The 24281-nt window shown below is 43.7% G+C and overlaps 1 protein-coding gene across 2 annotated transcripts in view; it reads right to left on the bottom strand.

Moving 5' to 3' along the window:
* Positions 1 to 22717, bottom strand: part of spartb (spartin b) — a 57400-nt gene extending 34683 nt beyond the window's left edge. Inside the window, exons 1-3 of one of the 2 annotated variants that reach the window (XM_060897725.1) lie at positions 22593 to 22717; positions 16075 to 16818; positions 4611 to 4808 (exon numbers count right to left, since the gene is read on the bottom strand). In XM_060897725.1, coding sequence (XP_060753708.1) covers positions 4611 to 4808; positions 16075 to 16815 — 939 coding nt within the window. In that variant the 5' untranslated portion in view covers positions 16816 to 16818; positions 22593 to 22717. The remainder of the gene's footprint in view (positions 1 to 4610; positions 4809 to 16074; positions 16819 to 22592) is intronic. The other variant, XM_060897724.1, reaches the window with a different exon arrangement.
* Positions 22718 to 24281: the final 1564 nt, after the last annotated feature.

Here is a 24281-nt window from a genome sequence, read left to right as displayed (position 1 = left end):
GGGGATATAGTAGTGTGGGGGGAATATAGTAGTGTGGGGATATACGGTAGTAGTGTGGGGGGGGTATAGTAGTGTGGGGATATAGTAGTGGGGGGGGATAAAGTAGTGTGGGGATATAGTAGTGTGGGGATATACGGTAGTAGTGTGGGGGGGGATAAAGTAGTGTGGGGATATAGTAGTGTGGGGATATACGGTAGTAGTGTGGGGGGGTATAGTAGTGTGGGGATATAGTAGTGGGGGGGGGGATATAGTAGTGTGGGGATATACGGTAGTAGTGTGGGGGGGGGTATAGTAGTGTGGGGATATAGTAGTGTGGGGGGGATATAGTAGTGTGGGGGGGATATAGTAGTGTGGGGATATAGTAGTGTGGGGGGAATATAGTAGTGTGGGGATATACGGTAGTAGTGTGGGGGGGGTATAGTAGTGTGGGGATATAGTAGTGTGGGGGGGATATAGTAGTGTGGGGGGAATATAGTAGTGTGGGGGGAATATAGTAGTGTGGGGATATACGGTAGTAGTGTGGGGGGGGTATAGTAGTGTGGGGATATAGTAGTGGGGGGGGGATATAGTAGTGTGGGGATATAGTAGTGGGGGGGGGGATATAGTAGTGTGGGGATATAGTAGTGTGGGGGGAATATAGTAGTGTGGGGATATACGGTAGTAGTGTGGGGGGGGTATAGTAGTGTGGGGATATAGTAGTGGGGGGGGATAAAGTAGTGTGGGGATATAGTAGTGTGGGGATATACGGTAGTAGTGTGGGGGGGGATAAAGTAGTGTGGGGATATAGTAGTGTGGGGATATACGGTAGTAGTGTGGGGGGGTATAGTAGTGTGGGGATATAGTAGTGGGGGGGGGGGATATAGTAGTGTGGGGATATAGTAGTGTGGGGATATAGTAGTGTGGGGATATACGGTAGTAGTGTGGGGGGGTATAGTAGTGTGGGGATATAGTAGTGTGGGGGGGATAAAGTAGTGTGGGGATATAGTAGTGTGGGGATATACGGTAGTAGTGTGGGGGGGGATAAAGTAGTGTGGGGATATAGTAGTGTGGGAATATACGGTAGTAGTGTGGGGGGGGTATAGTAGTGTGGGGATATAGTAGTGGGGGGGGGGATAAAGTAGTGTGGGGATATAGTAGTGGGGATATACGGTAGTAGTGTGGGGGGGTATAGTAGTGTGGGGATATAGTAGTGGGGTGGGGATATAGTAGTGTGGGGATATAGTAGTGTGGGGGGAATATAGTAGTGTGGGGATATAGTAGTGTGGGGATATACGGTAGTAGTGTGGGGGGGGGTATAGTAGTGTGGGGATATAGTAGTGGGGGGGGGATAAAGTAGTGTGGGGATATAGTAGTGTGGGGATATAGTAGTGGGGGGGGGATATAGTAGTGTGGGGATATAGTAGTGTGGGGATATAGTAGTGTGGGGGGAATATAGTAGTGTGGGGATATAGTAGTGTGGGGATATACGGTAGTAGTGTGGGGGGGGATATAGTAGTGTGGGGATATAGTAGTGGGGGGGGGATAAAGTAGTGTGGGGATATAGTAGTGTGGGGATATACGGTAGTAGTGTGGGGGGGTATAGTAGTGTGGGGATATAGTAGTGGGGGGGGATATAGTAGTGTGGGGATATAGTAGTGGGGGGGGATATAGTAGTGTGGGGATATAGTAGTGTGGGGATATAGTAGTGTGGGGATATAGTAGTGTGGGGGGAATATAGTAGTGTGGGGGGAATATAGTAGTGTGGGGATATAGTAGTGTGGGGGGGGGTATAGTAGTGTGGGGATATAGTAGTGGGGGGGGATAAAGTAGTGTGGGGATATAGTAGTGTGGGGATATACGGTAGTAGTGTGGGGGGGTATAGTAGTGTGGGGATATAGTAGTGGGGGGGGGGATAAAGTAGTGTGGGGATATAGTAGTGTGGGGATATAGTAGTGTGGGGATATACGGTAGTAGTGTGGGGGGGTATAGTAGTGTGGGGATATACGGTAGTAGTGTGGGGGGGGGGGATAAAGTAGTGTGGGGATATAGTAGTGTGGGGATATACGGTAGTAGTGTGGGGGGGTATAGTAGTGTGGGGATATAGTAGTGGGGGGGGGATATAGTAGTGTGGGGATATAGTAGTGTGGGGATATACGGTAGTAGTGTGGGGGGGTATAGTAGTGTGGGGATATAGTAGTGGGGGGGGGGATATAGTAGTGTGGGGATATAGTAGTGTGGGGATATACGGTAGTAGTGTGGGGGGGGTATAGTAGTGTGGGGATATAGTAGTGGGGGGGGGATAAAGTAGTGTGGGGATATAGTAGTGTGGGGATATACGGTAGTAGTGTGGGGGGGGTATAGTAGTGTGGGGATATAGTAGTGGGGGGGGATAAAGTAGTGTGGGGATATAGTAGTGTGGGGATATACGGTAGTAGTGTGGGGGGGGGATAAAGTAGTGTGGGGATATAGTAGTGTGGGGATATACGGTAGTAGTGTGGGGGGGGTATAGTAGTGTGGGGATATAGTAGTGGGGGGGGATAAAGTAGTGTGGGGATATAGTAGTGTGGGGATATACGGTAGTAGTGTGGGGGGGGGGTATAGTAGTGTGGGGATATAGTAGTGGGGGGGGATAAAGTAGTGTGGGGATATAGTAGTGTGGGGATATACGGTAGTAGTGTGGGGGGTTATAGTAGTGTGGGGGGTTATAGTAGTGTGGGGGATAGAGTAGTGGGGATGGCTGTGCCAGGCTAGTAATCTCTACTACACAATGAGGCCTGCTGGTGGTCATATTTGTCTGGGTCATACAATTCTATGTTATATAGCTGACCCGACCCCGGCCCCCCATCACAGTCAGGAAAAGTTTGGCGACCCCTGATATAGACTATTCATCCACATTTAAAAAAAAAAAAATTATATATAGACACACACAGGTAGTCGTCGACTTACGACCTATATGACTTATGACCGATCGACTTTATGACCGGCAAGTGTTTCCCAGCTGAGCGTATGACAGTTTCCGCCCCAGCTCCCGGCAGCGCCCAGCATCCAGCCAGTGTTGCCAGATACTGCTGATGGTTTCCAGCCCAAAATATGTTCAAAACCCGCCAAAATGCACTTAAAACCGCCCAATCTGGCAACACTGCATCCAGCCTCTTCTATTATGTGTGCAGTGTTTCGCTGGACAAACAACGAGCGAGCTACAGCGCGCGTACGGCTTAACCAGATCTTGTGCTATAACGTGCGCAGCTGGTAATCAAAGTAACTTTCACTTTTCTGTTACACTGTTCTGTGTCCAAAATGAAAAGTTAATTTTCAACTGTTCAGCTAAAAAAAAAGTAATTAAAACGATGTGTTTGCAATTTATTTATAATCAAAAACTGATACAGGTGGATGAAAGAGTGATAGTGTGATAAAGTACTATACTAGTACTACTGAGTGATAAGAAGTTTGAATGAATGCTTGATAAGTAGACAATAATAAATAATTAGGTGTATTTTTCGGCGCGTGCTGTGCACTATGACTCAAAATAATATACCGGCAAGAAATAAAAGTTACTTTCACCCCGAGTATGCAGTGTTTGACTGAAACTAAATGATGAGCCACAGTAATGAAATAAGAAAATGTTGATAAAATAAGACTTTAAGATGATTACAATATCATTACACATCACAATATACTTACGTTCACTTAACAGAGGCCGACTTACGACCAGATCGGTTTACGACTGGTCAGTCGTAACCAAACGCAGTCGTAAGTCGACGACTACCTGTATGTGTGTGTATATATGAGTGATTCCACGCTTATGGGTACTGAAATGGGGACATGAACTTATTCACCTAAAACCATTTCTTTTTTTACCATCAGGTCACAAAACATGTAATCTTTAATGAATGATATGTTAAAAGATAACTTTAATTTTCTGAGATGTAATAAAAACATATTTATATGCCAAAGTCAAGCCTATGAGTTCCAAAATGATGTCTGTTACATTACTTCTGTTACGATTGTCCATCTCGCGTCTGTTACAAATTAATTACAATCTAGCTATATACCATGTTAATCTTATTGAAAGAATGTGTATGTTTATTCTACTACACATGTTTATTAATTATATTTGCTAAAACATCACCTTCCTATGTTTCAAAAAGTAATTCTACATTGTTAAAATTGAGAATCTATATGTCCACAACACTTCTGTTACGTTCTGACTTTGGCATATAAATATGTTTTTATTACATCTCAGAAAATTAAAGTTATCTTTTAACATATCATTCATTAAAGATTACATGTTTTGTGACCTGATGGTAAAAAAAAGAAATGGTTTTAGGTGAATTTTTAAAAATAAGTTCATGTCCCCATTTCAGTACCCATAAGCGTGGAATCACTCATATATATATATATATATAGGGAGTTGTCTTATGTACATTTGAGTCACATTCAATAGCTCAACATAAGAACTTAAATTCATATCAGTTCATTTGCAATATTGTGCAGAAATGTGAACATTGTTAACAAGAAAATCCTAGGAGGCAAGAGAGGGGAAAAAAAAAAAAAACCCACAGAGTCTCACTCTGATCGCCAGCTAATAGACCGTATATCCACATCGACTGCGGCGACCTGCAGAAACTCACCTGGACTCTCAGGTCCGTCAGTTGGGACAGGACATCCCGGAAGACGTCGCGGTCTGACAGGGGCAGTTCAGAGGACAGCACCACACCCACGTAGTAGCCTGGAGATGGAGCCATCAAATCAGGGAACATGTAGACGCCGGTGTTACACAGCAGGACTGGAGAGTCAGTGGCCATGAGGGGGTAGAGCCAATCACACACCTGAAATCAGCATGACACGCCCATCAGGTCATCGACTCATTAAACACAGATCGGAGTGATCAATACGGCAAAAATACATCACGTCGAGAGACAGCTACAGAGCTCAGGGACGAGAACGTAAAGGCGGGAAAAGGGAACATCGGACCCAAGACATCCAATCAGTTACAGGAACGGGGCAAGAATATCATTTCATGATGATGATGCTAACAAATTTGCTAACCAACCGACAGCAAGGCACCTGTGATACTTTGTATAATTAAAAAAAAAAAAAGTAAATAAACATTGAAAAGGATTTTTTTTTTAATCTGTAAAAGATAAGAACATTTACCAATTTAAACCACAGAATTAAAATATTACTAAGCGGGGGGGGTTGCACCGAATCCAAGATTCGGTTTCGGCCGAATCTTGGCCTTTTTAAAGGGGTTCGGTTTCGGCCGAACCCTAGAGCACCGACCGAACCGAATCCTATGTGCGGCACACGTGCATGCGATTACGTCGTCAATGTTTAGGAGAAGATAGCCTCCATTGTGCTTGCAGTCGAAATCGAAAATGGAAGCAGTGAGCCGAAAGAGTGTTGTGTGGCCGTACTTTCAAGTGAAAGAGGGAGATTCAAGTCGCGCAACATGCACACTTTGCAGTACAGAGTTGCCTCGTGGTGGGAAAGATGCTAAACAGTACACAACATCTCCGCTGTTAAAACATCTCCGCTCAAAGCATCCGACGGAGGACAAGTTGTGCACGGCCGAATCTAACGTCGGCGAGTCTTCAGGTACCGCAACCGCACAGTCACGGATAAAAAGTGCTACTCAGACCACCATTACCAACGCTAGCTATAGAACTAGGTTGTTAATAAAATAGCCTACGTGGAGACATGTTCAAGTTTTTTGTGCCACACTTTGTTTAATGTATCTAATTAAGTCTACAGTTGTAAGCGCTTGAAATTGAAGTGAAATAGCCTATAATTTATGTTCCATGAGTGGAAGCATTAAACATGATCAAGATCCCCAGTAAGTTTTTTTTTTTCCTGAGGAAAACAGATTCAGCATTAAATATCACCTTTTTGTTTGAAAATTAAAAATTAAGTAGGCTTACATGTATGCAAGAGTTAAAATGTAAATGTGCTGTTTTGCTGCATTCTATCTGCAGAGATTCTTTTTTTTTTTTTACTTTTTATTTTTTGTTCAACAAAGAGCACTTTAGCAACGGCTCACTGTTACTGACAGGCCTTAATTATTCTTTTAGCAATAATGTCACTTTTTGCTCTTTTCTTTGTTCTTTATAATGGACACTATACTAAAGCCTGTATACTGAATGACTTTAAGCTGAAAATTTCAGTGGTGTTCTCTAAAGGCCAATTTATGCTGACAACGCAGTCCTCGCAGACGGTGTCGCAGATGGCATCTGCATAGCCCCCCCACCTTCGCAGACGCTCTGCGCGCACCTCCCAAAAATTGTGACCACCGCAGAAGCCTCGCAGACAAAAGGGCTCTGATTGGTCCCCTCTACATCCGCTGTACACGCACTTCCGCTTCCCTACTTTCCCGGTTTGGTTTGTTTTCACAACCGCCATTTTTAAAAACACGAGTGAAGATGGAGCAGCACGAAGAGCGGTTGATCGAGGAAGTACGTACATCTATACGACTCCAGTTCTAGTCATTATAAGTAACCGGAGGATAAACACTCCACTAACCACACCCACCAACTACTCCTAGCGATTTCACGACTTTGCGCCCCCTTGCGTTGTAGCGGTGAATAACATCGCACACGCCTATTACTCCCCGCTCAACAATAAATTACAACTGTCTGCGAAAAGCTATCTGCGAAAGCCTTGTTGCAAGAGCATGCAGAGGCCTTAAGTGTGACTATTCAAATACAAAATAGTGGCAGAAGTTATTGCCTATGTTTTTGCAGTTTAAAATAAAATAAAATAAAATATTCCTTCTGGATAAAGTATCTCTATCTTACTATTAAGAAAAGGAAATGTGCAATGTTTTTCACTGCATTATAATGTACTAGCTGATGTTCAGAGTAGGATTCGGTATCGGCCGAATCTTAAGCAGTGGATTCGGTATTCGGCAGAACCTTAAAGGCGTCATGCAGTGGCGATAAAAGTTGCATTATTCTGCACCAGAATGCTTTCGAGATTCGAAATAAATTGACCGTCGATTTTTCAAAAGCTTCCCACGGTTGTAATCGGTCCTTATTTGATCATGCCCATCACTTGAAATTTTCCGCGTTCGCAGAGCCCCCTCTCGGTCAATGGAACAGCTGCATGACGTCATACCAGTAACCACTCGGTGCAGTTGCAATGACGGACACACCAGAAAATAGGAGCGATGCTGAGGAAATTAGCTTTGATTTTACCGATACAGAAGAAGAAAATGGCCCACAAGTAGAGATTTTGACAGCTGAATGTCCTGGTGGTATCCAGCATTACAGATTTGAACCTGAGCGCTCATCTTCAGAAGAAAATGAGGACAGTTCTGACGACGACAGAAACGAAGACGAGAATGAAGACCGGCGACTTGAAGACTTGTTTTGGTTGGTTTCTCTGACTAAATCACTACTTGTGTGTATTTTTAAAGACCATTTTCACTTGAATTAGAATTCTGTGTGATTTAATCTATGATTATGTGTAATACTGATAGCTGTAGGGGGTGAAAGTATAGCTAGAAAGATTGAATTCTAGCAACTTGACAGCTTGCGATCTCGCGAAATGCAGTGGGCCTTCTGATACAGTAGACCCCTTGATATTCCAGTTTTCATCATTTTCCTTTTATTGCGGTTGATTTTAACTTGATATTCAGTATGTTATAGGCTGGGAGTATTGAGCTTTGTATTGTATTGTTTAGTAAACGTACAATCGTCAGTAATAAGTGATAATTATTAGTTAAAGGCAGCTCTGTGGCATAAATCTTTCAATTAATCTTCTGTCATCCATTTGCTAAAATTATGTGCCACATATGTTATCAAGACAACACTTCATGTGACAAAGAAAGATATGACAAATACATAAATGTATGAAAATCATTTTGTACAATTAATGACTGATACATAGAAACACTTAAAACATGTGTTTTAAAAAAAATATTTTTTTTTCTATCAATACCTAGCCATGACCTTGAAATCAGATCCATTGATAACAACAGTCACAAATAGTGTTCAGTGTTCGTTGTTACAGCCAAACACAATACACCGATTAGGCATTTTGTATCACAGAATATTAATACATCATTTCATAGTGTTTTGAGTGTTCAAAACTATCCACAAACTGAATAAATCCACAAAATCCGCAATGTAAACAACTCTGGTAAACGCACGCTATAGAGAAAACACGGTGACAGGCCAGCATCACCCAAGGGAGGTTACTGGTATGACGTCACACATAAGTTGACCTAGTTAACGGCTGGCTGCCTAAATTTGGCTGTGCGCGTCAACTTTAAATGCTTGTAGCGGGCGCATCGTGACACTGAGATCGCGGGAAACCGAGGGGCTTGAATAACCCACCAAACCCGACATTTTGACACATGATATAGCCTGATTGCTGAAATTACCGCACGACGCCTTTAAAAATCAGGATTCGGTACATCCCTATTAATTATACACAAGCTATTTTAATTTTGAACCAGTTCGCCATTTTGACAACACGCTCATTTCCACGGGTCACTCGAACTGAACATGATCGCTGTCCCATGTGGAGAGTTTACCGAGCACAGGCAGATACCGAGGAGACATAATCATCAAAAACAGGAATTTATTCCAGCCTGATATTCCAGATTTCACCTGGAAACTATTTTAAGTGTTTTAACAGACGCACAGAAATCCTCTCCGCAAATGAAAATGAATAAAGCGATTTCTTTTTTCAGCTATGTGGCCATCGGGCAGCGTTTACACCATTACACTCATCCAAACAGCTCGCTGTGATCTTGATCTCCTCCGTCATGACGAACACCAATCACACTTTCCCTCAGACAGAACTGGGCCTCCTGACCGATAAAGAGCGGCGAACACACACTCATAGGACTGAGGGACAGGAGCAGGACTGATTAACTAATCCTGCAATATCGTCCGCTGAGGTTTGCGAAAGTGGGCGAAAGGGCGGTGTAGGTGGAGCTAGTCCGGTCTGAATGACTGCAGTCCGATACTGCGTTAGCGCAAAAGTCATTCGATTATCACTGAATGAGATAACAGCACCAGGACACGTGTTAACACCGAATGTACACGCCTGTTCAGTATACCTCAGAAAAGGCCAAACTGAAGTGAAGACGCTTGGGTTTGAGATCAAAGATGAAGGAGACGACCGAGCGGAACTGCAGAGTTCCAGGACTCGACATTCACTTTTTAATCCACTCGTCCGGTCGGACAAGCAGCGTGATTTTTCACTTGGCCTCACCGTAACCTTTTTATTACTAGTTCAATGAAAAGAAAATGATTAACAGTTTATCAAAAAAAAATAATAATACAATGGTGCTTGAAAGTTTGTGAACCCTTTCGAATTGTTCTATGACCTAAAACATCAGATTTTCACACAAGTCCTAAAAGTAGATCAAGAGAACCCAGTTAAACAAATGAGACAAAAATATTATACTTAGTCATTTATTTCATCTCATTATCTGTAGCCGCTTTATCCTGTTCTACAGGGTCGCAGGCGAGCTGGAGCCTATCCCAGCTGACTACGGGCGAAAGGCGGGGTACACCCTGGACAAGTCGCCAGGTCATCACAGGGCTGACGCATATGGGGCTTTTCCACTACCAACGCGGCTGAGTTGGGCTGAGTCGAGCTGAGTGGGGCTGGAAGTGGGTGGACACATTGGGTGGAGTTAGCGAAAGTGGGTGGATGTCGTGTGATGTCGTTAGGCGGCGCAAACAGTGACATTGTCGTGTGATGTCGTTAGGCGGCGCAAACAGTGACATCAGTGACCTTTTAAGCGGTAGTCTCACGACCCGGATAGTAAACAATAAACTGGCTGGCCTTTCCTCGCTTGGGTTGGTCTTCCATCTTCTAGTTTTCTGATCTTCTTCTTCGTCGTAATTCTTCTTCTTCCGGGTTTACGGTGTTTACAGATCCCAGCGTGCTCGCGGGGCGTGTGTGGGCATGTCAGGACACTCCTCCTCACCAATCAGTGCACAGGGGAGTGTCTGCTCACGCCCCCAGCCCCACTCGGCTCGGTTGAGCTCACTTCAGCCCTACTCCAAAACCGTGCGAGTTTTGGGTGCTGAGTAAGGCTGAAGTGAGCTCAGTCGTGCTGCTCTGAGGTAGTCGAAACGCGAGCCGTGTTGCAGGGTTTTTTCTAGAAAAATTTAGTATGAGGGCGCTCACCATGGCGAGGGAGCAGAGCGGGGGGGGGGGGGGGGGGGGGGATGGTGCCGGTTGTCCCCCCCTGCCGTGCAAAGCCTTTGAAAAATGCTCCAATGGGACATTCTGAGGCTATCTGAGAGGGAAATTGTAACAAATTGTCTGTCAACATTGAAAAAGAAAGAAGTAATCTTCTTCTGTCCCGGACAGTCTTTGGCTTTCTTCCGCTTCGTGCCACGGGATGACATCTTTAAATGCCCAAGTGTCAACAAAAACAACTCGCGAACTACTTCTGTCAAAAGCTCCCGCGCCGGTGGGTGAAAGGCCATTCAGTCTCGAGAAATCGCGCTCTACAAGTCAGCTGACCTTGTATGTAACCCATGTCAAATCTCGCGAGACCAGCTGCGACAAGTAAACAACTAAACAACATGGTGCCTCAGTCTGGAAAACGCCAATTCGGATTGTTTTTGCACCGTCTGGCGGTGTATCTACTATGATTGGAATATTTTTGGAGCAATTATAACGTATTTGATGATCAGACACATTGTCACGTAGTGTTGCTGGGGTGTTTTCACGGAGTCGGTAAGGGGGCGCACGCCGAGAGTAAGAGGGCGCAGCGCCCCTGTTCCCCCGTTTAGACGAAAGCCTGGTGTTGGGCTGGAAAAGGGTAGTGGAAAAGGCCCAATAGACACAGACAACCATTCACACTCACATTCACACTTACGGTCAATTTAGAGTCACCAGTTAACCTAACCTGCATGTCTTTGGACTGTGGGGGAAACCGGAGCACCCGGAGGAAACCCACGCGGACACGGGGAGAACATGCAAACTCCACACAGAAAGGCCCTCACCGGCCACGGGGCTCGAACCCGGACCTTCTTGCTGTGAGGCGACAGCGCTAACCACTACACCACCGTGCCACCCGGTCATTTATTTATTGAGGAAAATGATCCAATATCCAAACATCAATAAAGATTAGTGCGCCTGTTCCAGAAGCAGCCATGAAAACCCAAGCCATGGCGAATTTCCCAAATTAGCCACTGTCCTTGACTGATGATCTTGTATGTTTTGGGTCCTTTCTTTCGCCTCACTTTGGCCAAGGTTAATCTTGGCTCCTGAACTTCTGTGGCTCATCTCTGGATTTCTCTTCGAATCCCATTCTGGCTTTGATTCTTCCTATGAGGAGGGGTTTTTTTGCATCTTGTGGTATGGCCTCGATATTTCTGCTCTCAAAGTCGTCTTCGAACGGCGGATTCTGATACCTTCAGTCCTGCCCTGTGGAGGCTGCTGATGTCACGGACTTGTTTTTAGGTTTTTCGTCACAGCTCTGACCAGGTTTATCATCAGCTGCTGTTCGATATCTGCTTGCTCGTAAAGCAGTGTTTTTTCTTGGTCAGGACATTCCAGGGTTTTTTTTGTGATTTGATTGCGTCCGATTGATTTTTCCTCTTTTTCCAGCTTCAAAATGACTTGCTTTTCTCCCATAGACAGCTCTCTGGTCTTCATGTTGGTTTATCCTTTTTAACAACAAACACACTTTTCACTGACTGAACCCAGGGCTCAAACCAAGAGTAGACAATAGGGTGCATGAGTTGCCCTCACTTTCATAAAATCTGATGCATTTTTGTTTGGGTGTTCCTTTTCACCAATAAAGACATCCTGTAAAATTTTTTTGACCAGATTCAAAAGTCTAATGGTGGCACCATGAGGTTCATTTTTTGCCAAAAAACGCTTATTTTATGTTTTCGCGTAAGGTTTGAATCACAATGTTGGACTCCGTTTATTGATTTCTTGTGACCCAGAGATCATGTTAAGAACCTTTGCAAGGGATTGAGAAGCATTAATGTGATTCATAATACATTTGTATTGTTTAAAAGTAGTTGAACAATGATTCAATGAACAGCTAAAACTCAAACTGTGCTTGATAATATATTTAGAATATGTACTAAACGTGGATCTAAAATATTTGGTATACTCTATAAGGTGCCGTAATGTTTCATGAAAAGTGATCGAAATTTTGTCATAAAATAGCAGCTTTTTCCATAACTTTGAGCTCCTGGTGCCACCATTAAACTTTTGAATTTTGTCAAAATATTTCACCCAGTGTGTTTTCTTACCAAAAGGAGCATAAAAACAAAAATGCATCATGATCGGAGGAACTTTTCATTTTTAGGGGGCAACTGATGCACCCTAGTAGACATTTAGAGCTATTAACCATTTAAACAAATCAATGGCTCCATCAGGGCAACAACAAACGCCTGTCCGTCACATGTTCCAGTATTTTTGATCACATGAAAAGTGAGTGGGTTCAAACAGAAGGTGCTATGTTCCAAGTTGACAGGATTAAATGTACATGGGGTCCTGGGACGATTTCCTGTTTGACAGGTGGCATTTTGCGAATTTTTGTCTGGATTGGCCATGTCTGCGGTTGTTGGCTAGCTTTAGTCTGGACGCACACGTCCGTGAATTTCTAAGCAGATTTTCTTTCTTTGTTTTGTTGCATGAGTTCACAGAGCCATATTTTAATTTTAACATCTCAGAAATGGGCGGCACGGTGGTGTAGTGGTTAGCGCTGTTGCCTCACAGCAAGAAGGTCCTGGGTTAGAGCCCCGTGGCCGGTGAGGGCCTTTCTGTGTGGAGTTTGCATGTTCTCCCCGTGTCCGCGTGGGTTTCCTCCGGGTGCTCCGGTTTCCCCCACAGTCCAAAGACATGCAGGTTAGGTTAACTGGTGACTCTAAATTGAGCGTAGGTGTGAATGTGAGTGTGAATGGTTGTCTGTGTCTATGTGTCAGCCCTGTGATGACCTGGCGACTTGTCCAGGGTGTACCCCGCCTTTCGCCCGTAGTCAGCTGGGATAGGCTCCAGCTCGCCTGTGACCCTGTAGAACAGGATAAAGCGGCTACAGATAATGAGATGAGACATCTCAGAAATCAGTTATTTGTTGATAAACTGTTTCTAGATGCAACCGTATGCCTTTTTTTTTTTTTTTTTTTGCAATGAGACACAAATAAAAATAACCTTGTTTAGTAAAGTGTTATTTGCCAAGCAGCTTTGGACAATATATTCATGGATTAAAGCAAAAAAAAATTTATTTGACTGAAAATTTACGGGGGGGGGGGGGGGGGGGGTTATGGGTGGATTTCGATGAAATTCTGAGAATGGTTAACTTAGAACTGATAACTTTATCATCAATTAATTAATGGATTAATATATTCAATTTATTGCACTTTCTTTCCATTGCTTCCGTTTATTATTTTTTTGTGGCAAACCACACAAATGCAAGCGCCTGGAATGTTTAGTTTTTTGCACCATGAACTAAATGGCTTTCCGTTTTCACCTATTTCATACAGCCAAGCTCACCTCCACTTGTTTTTTACACCTTTATCGATGGCAGACACATCAGTGCCTTCTTTCATGTAAAGCGCATCCATGCTGCCGAAACTGAAAGCAGAATGGCATGCTCCTCTATGCTCGACGTCAATATAGAAAAAAGTTTGGATCTTCGCTTAAATTAAAATTAACCTTACTTTGTGTTGAATACGACTTCAGAAACAATTCAAGATTTTATTCAGAGAAATATTGTGGCCAACACGAGTGTTAAGTTCCCTAAAAGATCGCGTGAAGTTGGCTGCTATCTACTTTGAGTTCGTTCTCATTTTCCTCCATCATTTCATAGGCCAGAAACAGATGCTTTGACGTAATTTAACTTAGTAGGCTATGATTATTATTTAACCGTAGTCTTCTAGACATTTTGACTGTTCGGGGCATTGAACGCTGGTGTATGATTTTCAAGGAATAAAGTTTAGCGCATGTCGGAACATCATTGCGCTCGCAGCCTCCAACTCCTCAAACGCCCTTTAAATTGTGATATAACGTAGGCTATAAGGCACGGTTCTAACATACCTTACACATTGGCCTAACGAAAATAATAATTGTTGGGGCGTCTGCTGATTTGTTAGCTATACATTTAGGTCTAATTACTTCTGACAGTCTGCAAGCATTGCACCGTCGGGTCTTCAAGTCTGGCTGAAGCAGAGGAGCGGGCTTTCCGGGGTTTATTTTTTCGTTTTTTTTTTTAACATGCTCTATTTCTATATGTCCAGGTTTGAACTAAGTCATTTTGGCAAGATTTAATTTAATACAAAACAGAAATGGTCAGACACAAGCACGCCAAGCACATGGGAATGTATTTTGCCAATTTTGACAGCGCATGTTTTTTTAATGCCGCACTGTAGACAGCGAACGTTTAAACTAGGGGTGGGCAAAAATATCGATACGGCGATATATCGCGATACTTTGTCTTCCGATTCAATATCGATACTCAAAATTTGAATATCGATATTTTTTCAAATAATAAAATCATGTTTCAGACGGGTTGTAAATCTAGTACGGCTTCCGCAGCTCCGCTCCGCGAGGTGTCGCTGTGCCGCTACCTCACTGCAAGGCACTCTTCGTCTTCTCTTTTTTCCCCGGCGGTTGCAGTGAGGAAAAAAAAAAAAAAAACAGGCAAGCATGGCTGTTAACATAAACCTAGAGACGCCGCCAAACTTTAAGGCAGATGTTTGGAGGCACTTTGGATTCCAAAGGAAAGGAGAGTAAAAAAAAAAAAAAAAAAAAAAAAAAAAAAAGTGAGCCGGACAAAGAGAATGCACTTTGCAAAACCTGTTTCGCTCCAATTAAATTAAGATGCTCCAATTAAGATGCCCACTGCACTTTTCAATGTGTTTCAGACAGTGTGTTGTTCCTGCAAAATAAGCACAAGTTAAATGTTCTCCGGTATATGTTCTCAAGTTTACAAAGAACAAATTGATATTAGTGTTAGCACTGAAATGTCTGTGCAGTCTGCAGTGCAAGTTTTAAGTTTTCATAAAACAATTTGATTCTGCGGCCGGCACGGTGGTGTAGTGGTTAGCGCTGTCGCCTCACAGCAAGAAGGTCCTGGGTTAGAGCCCCGTGGCCGGCGAGGGCCTTTCTGTGTGGAGTTTGCATGTTCTCCCCGTGTCCGCGTGGGTTTCCTCCGGGTGCTCCGGTTTCCCCCACAGTCCAAAGACATGCAGGTTAGGTTAACTGGTGACTCTAAATTGACCGTAGGTGTGAATGTGAGTGTGAATGGTTGTCTGTGTCTATGTGTCAGCCCTGTGATGACCTGGCGACTTGTCCAGGGTGTACCCCGCCTTTCGCCCGTAGTCAGCTGGGATAGGCTCCAGCTCGCCTGCGACCCTCTAGAACAGGATAAAGCGGCTACAGATAATGAGATGAGATGAATTTGATTCTGCTTGTTAAGCAGCACTGACGTGTCCATGCTTACAGAAAAGTTGATAATACTAGCGCAGAAATGGGAATTGTCTGTATGTTGTAGTGAAGCAACTCTTGGTTTTGCCAGCAGTAGAATAGAGACAAATATATGTCTGGCAAGAGTGTGTAGTTATGTATGTGAAATGTAATTTTACAGTGGTCAATAAATTCTGATTTTCTTCAGTGACACAGATATTGTGATGTGGTTGAAATTTCTTGCAATATATCGATTATCGCAGAATCGCTGTACCGTGATAATATCGTTATCGTGGGCAAAATATCGCCATAGTATCGTATCGTGAGGTATCTGGTGATACCCAGCCCTAGTTTAAACATGATCAAACATAGGAAATGAACGACACAAAGCACGGCTCAGAAACAAAAATTTAAATAAACCCTGCTGATAGTTGATGGTGTTGCAACACATCAGTGTTATAACCCCACCCGTCATTTTAATTCTCCTCGGATCAGCACCGACCTCACATTTGGCCTTGGGAGGGTTCAGTTGACGGAAATCCGTCACACGACGGAAAACTTTAATCCATGTATATTTCTTGTTAAGCTGAAATTGTAAGGGTTTGGTTTTTTTTGTGAGTTATAGAAATGCTTTTTTTCATGAAGGTATATCTTAACCAGTGAGTGCGTCAATAATTTTCCCAGGCTTTGATCTCTTACCTGTAGGAAGGCGGGTGGCCTGGTGGGCGTCGTTTCAGAACGGACGTTGGTGAACTTCACGATACGCAGGTATCCTGGGTAAGAGGGTGCGCTCACGTGTCCTTCAGGAGTCACGAAGAAGATCTGGACACCGTTGGGCAGGAAACACAGCTCCTCTCCGTCTTCCCCCAGGAACTGTGGCGAGGTATTAGAGCTGGACGTGTGGCTGTAGAACTCATCCCCGACTAAAGACAGCTCTCCTGCAGCTGTTCCGTATGAAATGCTGACGTGTCCATCAGCAGCCTGCGGGGAGTACGCAGGTGGTTGTTCGGTTCCTGCAGGTTGGCCGTCGGAGAACAGCACTGTGGGTGGTGCTGGTCTCGTAGGGAGTGTGGGGTACAGGTTCTGAGAAGATGCCTCGTCCCCTGGTCTGCTCGGGACAGAAGGAGGAGCTGAGGGATCCACGCTGTTCTCCAACACTGTTAATCGAGACATGATGTTGTTCAGGGTCTCCTGCATCTTCTGCTGCATTTCCCGGGCTGAATCCCACTGAGCTCCAACGCACTGGTCTCCTCTCGTGGGCACGCTGAGCGCTCGGAGAAGGTGCTGACGTCCCTGACGGTAAAGCTCCAAAGCCTGCGTCTTGCGTCCAGCCTCATCCTCAGATAGAGCTTTGTTAATGCACTGAAATCCCCGTTCATAGCCGTCCTTAATCACCTGCAGTCTGGCTCTGTCGAAGGCATCCTGCTTTGCTTTCGCCATGCCCTGCGAATACATTTTCATAGAAAAAAAAAAAAAGTCACTTAAACACTTTCAAACGACACAATTATTGGCACAAGTTGCGGATTGGAATTTCCACAATATGACAAATTAATCTGAAAATAGCATAGATTCCACAGCATCATGGTATTAGCTAATCGACCAGTTAAAAACAAACACTGACGATGTAGGTGGTGTTTTACACCAGGGTTTTTTCTAGAAAAATTTAGTATGAGGGCGCTCACCATGGCGAGGGAGCGGAGCGGGGGGGATGGTGCCGGTTGTCCCCCCCCGCCGTGCAAAGCCTTTGAAAAATGCTCCAATGGGACATTCTGAGGCTATCTGAGAGGGAAATTGTAACAAATTGTCTGTCAACATTGAAAAAGAAAGAAGTAAGGCAAAAAAAAAAAAAAAAAAAGTGTTTCCGGTAACATGAAATACTAAAATAAGGTCGGTAGGTAGGAAAGTTGTTTTTTTTTTCTTTTTTTTTTAATTTTGTTCGAAAAAATTAACACAAGTAAACATCTTACAAAATAGTATTTTGGCACAGAATCCTTTATACCACACATCATAATAAAATAAGTGTTTTAAATCTTTAAACGAATAAAAAAATTTAAAAAATCGCGAGAGTTCGAGTTATGATCTGAGCAATTCCAGCGTTATGGACGTGACACTTGAACTCAAAATGGCAACAAATGACCCAGTGCATATTTTATTGTCTCCCAGTATTTACACAGGTGTTGCATATTTTAAGGCTGTACCATACTGGAGAAGTGATAGAACAAGAACAATTCCCATAGTACATCTAGGGCATGCCAGAAAATGCCAATAAAAGATGCGTTATGGATGTGACAGAAAAAGTATCACTTTTCTTGGGTGACTGTACGTTTTTATCAAACTCTGTGAAATTGTAAACCTAATGTCGAAATGGAGATATCCATTTGATAGAGGGGTCCAAGGTGAATATTAAAAAATCTTTGTTTAAAATATTTTGTATTTCATGCAGAGTTTCGGAAGGAAAAGTCAGCGTTATGGATGTGACGAAATTCCGTTACGGATGTGACGCGTCTGAAATAGACATGGCGTATGTTTAGAAAATCAGCAATTTAACCACCATAACCCTTTGAAAAACTCTCTAAATATCAGCTAAAACTATCAAAGTTCTTAAATAATATTTAGGATGGCTATTGTTTTGCTGTTTTGTGGATTTTAGCATACATTTCTGTGGCTTGTGGCAATAATATAGAATTGTACATGATCAAAGTTGATTTTAGCTTGGGTTTTACATTATAAGAAAGAAAGACTGACAGTGACGCATTAGGTTGGTTACAAATTGGTTCAACTTATTCACATCTGTAAAATACAGGCCTAGGTGATATCTCTGGGAGTGGTTTTGATGTATTACATGTTGCTTTATTTTTGCATGGTGAGGTTGACATTTACATGGAATTGCCCATCTACGGAAGCGATATTTCATGATATTTTCATGTAATAACGTGAAAACACCTTATCAAGAAATAACGTGAAAATAACATCCTAGGCTAGGCTACTTCCATTAAAAGCAGACGGCCTAGCCTAGCCTACTGTAGAACTTGGGTCGAGCAAAAACATGGCTGAATCCTGAATGACTCCTATTTGTATAAATAGGGGACTACATAGGCGGCAAAATGTAGTGTTTTTCCCTGCCATGGAAGTGCACTTGTATACTGAAAAGGAAGCAATTTGCATTACAGCCTTGAATGAGGATTCAAAATGGCGGCTCGGTTCAGTTTATGCAGGAGGGCTGATAGAAGTGGCGAAACATTTTACTTTTTATCGTTTCTTTCACAACTTGAATGCGTTGAAACAAAAAATTATGACAAACTAACGCCGCTTACACTAAAATATCGAGGGAAATTTGTAATAAAAACTTTACGGTCGGCAATTTCGACGCGGAAATTCTCGATCGGTCGGGTTACCGGAAACACACTTTTTTTTTTTTTTTTATTTGGCCTAATCTTCTTCTGCCCCGGACAGTCTTTGGCTTTCTTCCGCTTCGTGCCGCGGGATGACATCTTTAAATGCCCAAGTGTCAACAAAAACAACTCGCAAACTACTTCTGTCAAAAGCTCCCGCGCCGGTGGGTGAAAGGCCATTCAGTCTCGAGAAATCGCGCTCTACAAGTCAGCTGACCTTGTATGTAACCCATGTCAAATCTCGCGAGAGCAGCCGCGACAAGTAAACAACTAAACAACATGGCGCCTCAGTCTGGAAAACGCCAATTCGGCTCGTTTTTGCACCGTCTGGCGGTGTATCTACTATGATTGGAATATTTCTGGAGCAATTATAACGTATTTGATGATCAGACACATTGTCATGTAGTGTTGCTGGGATGTTTTCACGGAGTCGGTAAGGGGGTGCACGCTGAGAGTAAGAGGGCGCAGCGCCCCTGTTCCCCCGTTTAGACGAAAGCCTGCACACTTTATAAGATGAAAAACAGCGTGGACGTGAGGAAAGGTGACAGGCTGAGCCCAAAAATAAAACTCGCTTCATTTAATTCTGTCATCGATGCCATATTCTTGTCGGTTTCAAAATCTAAGAAAGTTACAAACATCCTCGGAGTTGCTGTTGAAGTCAACATGCACAAATCTGCGAATACACACTTTATCAGGAACACCCACCCATCCGCCTGCTGTCTGTTTTATGCGGTTCTCTCATCAGCCGATCCCTTGACAGCAGCACAATGCATAAAAATAACACAGACACAAATCAAGAGCTTCAGTTAAAGGACCCATGGCATGGTGGTTTGTTGATGCTTTAAACGGGCCCGTGGAGGCTTCCGGATGTTATATCTGCAGCCTTTCTCGAAATGAACCCTCGGCACGTAAATATAGCCTCCTGGGAGAAAGCCCCATTTCAGCGCTTTTCCCAGTGCGTCGTTTTGCTAATGAGAAGCAGGAGGCGGGGAAGGGTAGAGGGTGGGGGCGGGCCATGGGGGAGGGGCTTGACCAAGCTGCGCACACACATACTCGCTGCTATCAGCGCCTGTAGCCACGCTGCTAAGACAAAACCCCGTTCTCCCTCGGACTCCTTTCGTAAACTCAACATGACACAGAGAACAGAGAGTGAGAGTGTTCGGAGTGGTAGTTTATGAACGTATAATACCCTAGGCTTGAACACGCACTCCATAACCAAAGAGGATAGAAGCAGCAACTACAGCAACATATCGCTTATCCAACAGAAGACATGCATTGCGGAGCAATAGTCAAACATAAGCTCATAAGTTACAGTCAATTTCCAGACTAAACTCAGTTTAACAGAGCATGCTGCATGCTCTTTAGTTTTGTAGCGCAGAGTACCTGGCTAACTGCAGGAAGCGGTTAGCTGCACAGCTAATGTAGCCATTGCAAGGCTAACGCACCGATTTTAAAACACGGCAAAACGACTTAACAGTTATACACTTACTTGTTCGGTGTTTGTTGCTGATGCGGCAGGGATGCTTGGTACGGACCCAGGCTTCAGTGACAGTTGATGTGCAAAACCTGCCCTGTACTGTCCCAAGTTGTGGAAACATTCATCAGGAAAATGCTTCCGACAAACATACACCGTCTTAGGTAGATTCGACGGCGTATTATTGAAGTAAATAAAATTAAGCCACTGCGTCTTCAGGGGCTCTCCCGTCGGCAGTAAAAACAGACTCCTTTCTGTGTTGTCACATCCATGTACAGCGCAATTTCCATGTTTCGCTCGCTTAGGTGATGCCATGTTGTTGTGTCCTCTATGGTCTCCTCACTACAACTGGGCGGGGCAATCCATACAGTGGGTGGGAATCCAGAGGGGGGGCGTGGGGATCATCTCCCTTGCTGACGTAGTAAAGGGAAGAGCTTATCAACGCGCCGTTTTGACGCGCCATTCTCAAATGTTGGGCATAGTTTGGTTTACACATTATGAAATTTCTAGCCACTGGGGTGACTTAAGAAGGTCAGAGGAACTCATTTTAACGTTAAAAAACCTCAAAGTGAAAATTTCATGCCATGGGACCTTTAATGTTCACTTCAAACATCAGAACGGGAAAAACCGTGATCTCAAAGTGTGACTTTCTTTCACTGTGTTGGTTTGAGTCAGACGGAACGGACTGGTTTGAGTATTTCAGAAACTGCTGATCTCATCTCATCTCATTATCTGTAGCCGCTTTATCCTTCTACAGGGTCGCAGGCAAGCTGGAGCCTATCCCAGCTGACTATGGGCGAAAGGCGGGGTACACCCTGGACAAGTCGCCAGGTCATCACAGGGCTGACACATAGACACAGACAACCATTCACACTCACATTCACACCTACGCTCAATTTAGAGTCACCAGTTAACCTAACCTGCATGTCTTTGGACTGTGGGGGAAACCCACGCGGACACGGGGAGAACATGCAAACTCCACACAGAAAGGCCCTCGCCGGCCCCGGGGCTCGAACCCAGGACCTTCTTGCTGTGAGGCGACAGCGCTAACCACTACACCACCGTGCTGCCCAGAAACTGCTGATCTCCTGAGGTTTTCACACACAAACAACAGTCTCTGGAGTTGACACAGAATGGTGCGGAAAACAAAAAACATTGAGTGAGCGGTGACAGTTCCGTGAGTGGAAACAAACGCCTTGTTGATGAGAGAGGTCAGAGGAAAACGGACAGATTAGTTTGAGCTTTTTTGCCAGGTAGGATGTCGTAACTCATATAATCACTCTTTGCAAACGTGCTGAGCAGAAAAGCATCTCAGCATACAACAGCAGAACACCACATTGGGTTCCACTCCTGCCAGCCAAGAACAAGTTCCTATTAAAGTGGCCAGTGAGTGTATATTAGCTTAAAATGTTCTGTATTGAGACAGGTCCAAGATCCTGGACATACGAGGTTTGCTTGGCTTTACGGGCCGAGATTCGGTGCCTGTGTCATTCCCTCCGGGGAGACTTCAAACTTCAGCATTCATAATAGTCTAGTATGGGTGCCAATAATTTTGAAACCGGTATTTTACAGAGGAAAAAAAAAACTTGAACAAAATATAAATACTAGGGTTTTTTCCCTGTTTATGTTTAAATTAAATACACTCATATCTGCGTATGTTTGAGCTCAAACTGCCCTTCGTTACATGCCTTATTCATTTTTCTCTCACTTTCATGAAAGGTGCCAATAATTTTAGGTATCAAGTTATACTGTCTGTTCACAGTTAAGAGGATGTTTTCCACCCGTATTCAGACAGAATCCCGCCTCCAGCGCTGTGATTGGCTAAATCTATCCACTACCTACGCTGTGATTGGCTATCAGCTCGAAAGTATTATCACGGAAATTGACTGAAAACAGTTGGGTAAAAAAAAAATAATCCGAATGTTTATAGTAGCTATTTTCGAGATAATATTGCTCAGAAGCACTGAAGCATACAAGTTTATATCCAAATTTACATTTATTAAGGGATAATCCAGTCAGTGGAGCTGTAAAATCATGTAAATAACGCCATCATGGAGTCATGAAATGATAACGTTAACTCTCAAAATGGAGACCAGGTCTAACAGAAGCTCAAGACATGGAGTTAATTGTCATTTTTAAAATGTGAGTTAGACAGCGATTTTAGACTGACACTGAACCCGGAAACACGTCTGAAACATGTTAAACAGTTAATGAGAAATAAACTCGCGAGTTTGCTCAGTAAGCCCTGTTACTAACGCCTTCATTACTCATTAAATACAGCACACCTTCATCACTGACTAACGCGTCACTTCCCACATACAGTACGAGCAGAGTTTAGATGGGTGACTTACCAAAACACGACCTGCTGTAGAGAAGCTCAGCTCAGCTCAGCTCAGCTGCTAAATCAGTGCGAGTTTGTTTCAGTTCCTCCGGGGCGGACAGTTTCTACACCAGCGTCCTACACACATTCACGAAGCTACAAATCATCTGTTAATGTAATTGTAGAATTTGTATGATTTGTAGATCGTAGAGTCTGAGCGCCGCTACTTAACTTCCGCATAGAATGTTCTGGATTGGTCGGTTGTCATGGTGTGACCAATCAGAGAGGAGGAGAAGGAACTGAGAGCACTGAGTCACTGCATTATTATTATTATCTCATCTCATCTCATCTCATCTCATTATCTGTAGCTGCTTTATCCTGTTCTACAGGGTCGCAGGCAAGCTGGAGCCTATCCCAGCTGACTACGGGCGAAAGGCGGGGTACACCCTGGACAAGTCGCCAGGTCATCACAGGGCTGACACATAGACACAGACAACCATTCACACTCACATTCACACCTACGCTCAATTTAGAGTCACCAGTTAACCTAACCTGCATGTCTTTGGACTGTGGGGGAAACCGGAGCACCCGGAGGAAACCCACGCGGACACGGGGAGAACATGCAAACTCCACACAGAAAGGCCCTCGCCGGCCCCGGGACTCGAACCCGGACCTTCTTGCTGTGAGGCGACAGCGCTAACCACTACACCACCGTGCCACCATTATTATTATTATTGTTGTTGTTAAATAATACAAATAAGAATAAATAATAACAATAACCATTATTATTATTATTGGTGGAGGTGGTGGTATTATTATTAAGGTATACTGTAGATATTCCTTTTAACATATAATATTGAACCTACGAAGAGGAAGAAGTAGAAGAGGCAGAGGAGGAGGAAGAAGTAGAAGAGGCAGAGGAAGAAGAAGTAGAAGAGGCAGAGGAAGAAGAGGAAGAAAAAGAAGAAGAGACAGAGGAAGAAGAAGCAGAAGAAGAGAATAAGAAGAAGAGAAGAGAGGCAGAGGAAGAAGAAGCAGACAAAGAAGAAGATGAAGAAGAGAAGAGAGGCAGAGGAAGAAGAGAAGAAGAGGCAGAGGAAGAAGAGAGGCAGAGGAAGAAGAAGAGGCAGAGGAAGAAGTAGAAGAAGAGAGGCAGAGGAAGAAGAAGTAGAGGAAGAAGAAGTAGAGGAAGAAGAAGAAGAGGAAGAAGAGAGGCAGAGGAAGAAGAAGTAGAGGAAGAGAATAATAAGAAGAGAAGAGAGGCAGAGGAAGAAGAAGCAGACAAAGAAGAAGCAGAAGAAGATGAAGAAGAGAAGAGAGGCAGAGGAAGAAGAAGAAGAGAGGCAGAGGAAGAAGTAGAAGAAGAAGAAGAAGAAGAAGAAGAGAGGAAGAAGAAGAGGCAGAGGAAGAAGTAGAAGAAGAAGAAGAGAGGAAGAAGAAGAGGCAGAGGAAGAAGGAAGAAAAGGCAGAGGAAGAAGGAAGAAAAGGCAGAGGAAAAAGAAGAAGAATTAGGATTGTAATACTCATCTTGCTGCTTGTCATTAAGTCATTATTAAAGTAGTGACAACATTCTCAATACTTTCAGGAAAGTTTTTTTTTTCCTCCAATATAATTTATCACAGCGTTAAATTGATGTCATCATGTCACTCAGCCTTAAGTTATAAACATCCCAGAGTCTCTTCGGAGGATTTCTGAAGAAACTGATTGGAGTGTTCATTTT

The sequence above is a fragment of the Neoarius graeffei genome, chromosome 17, assembly GCF_027579695.1.
Source record: "Neoarius graeffei isolate fNeoGra1 chromosome 17, fNeoGra1.pri, whole genome shotgun sequence".
Taxonomy (NCBI): domain Eukaryota; kingdom Metazoa; phylum Chordata; class Actinopteri; order Siluriformes; family Ariidae; genus Neoarius; species Neoarius graeffei.
The sequence above is the reverse complement of the archived record's forward strand: the minus strand, read 5'-3'. Positions and strand labels throughout refer to the sequence as shown.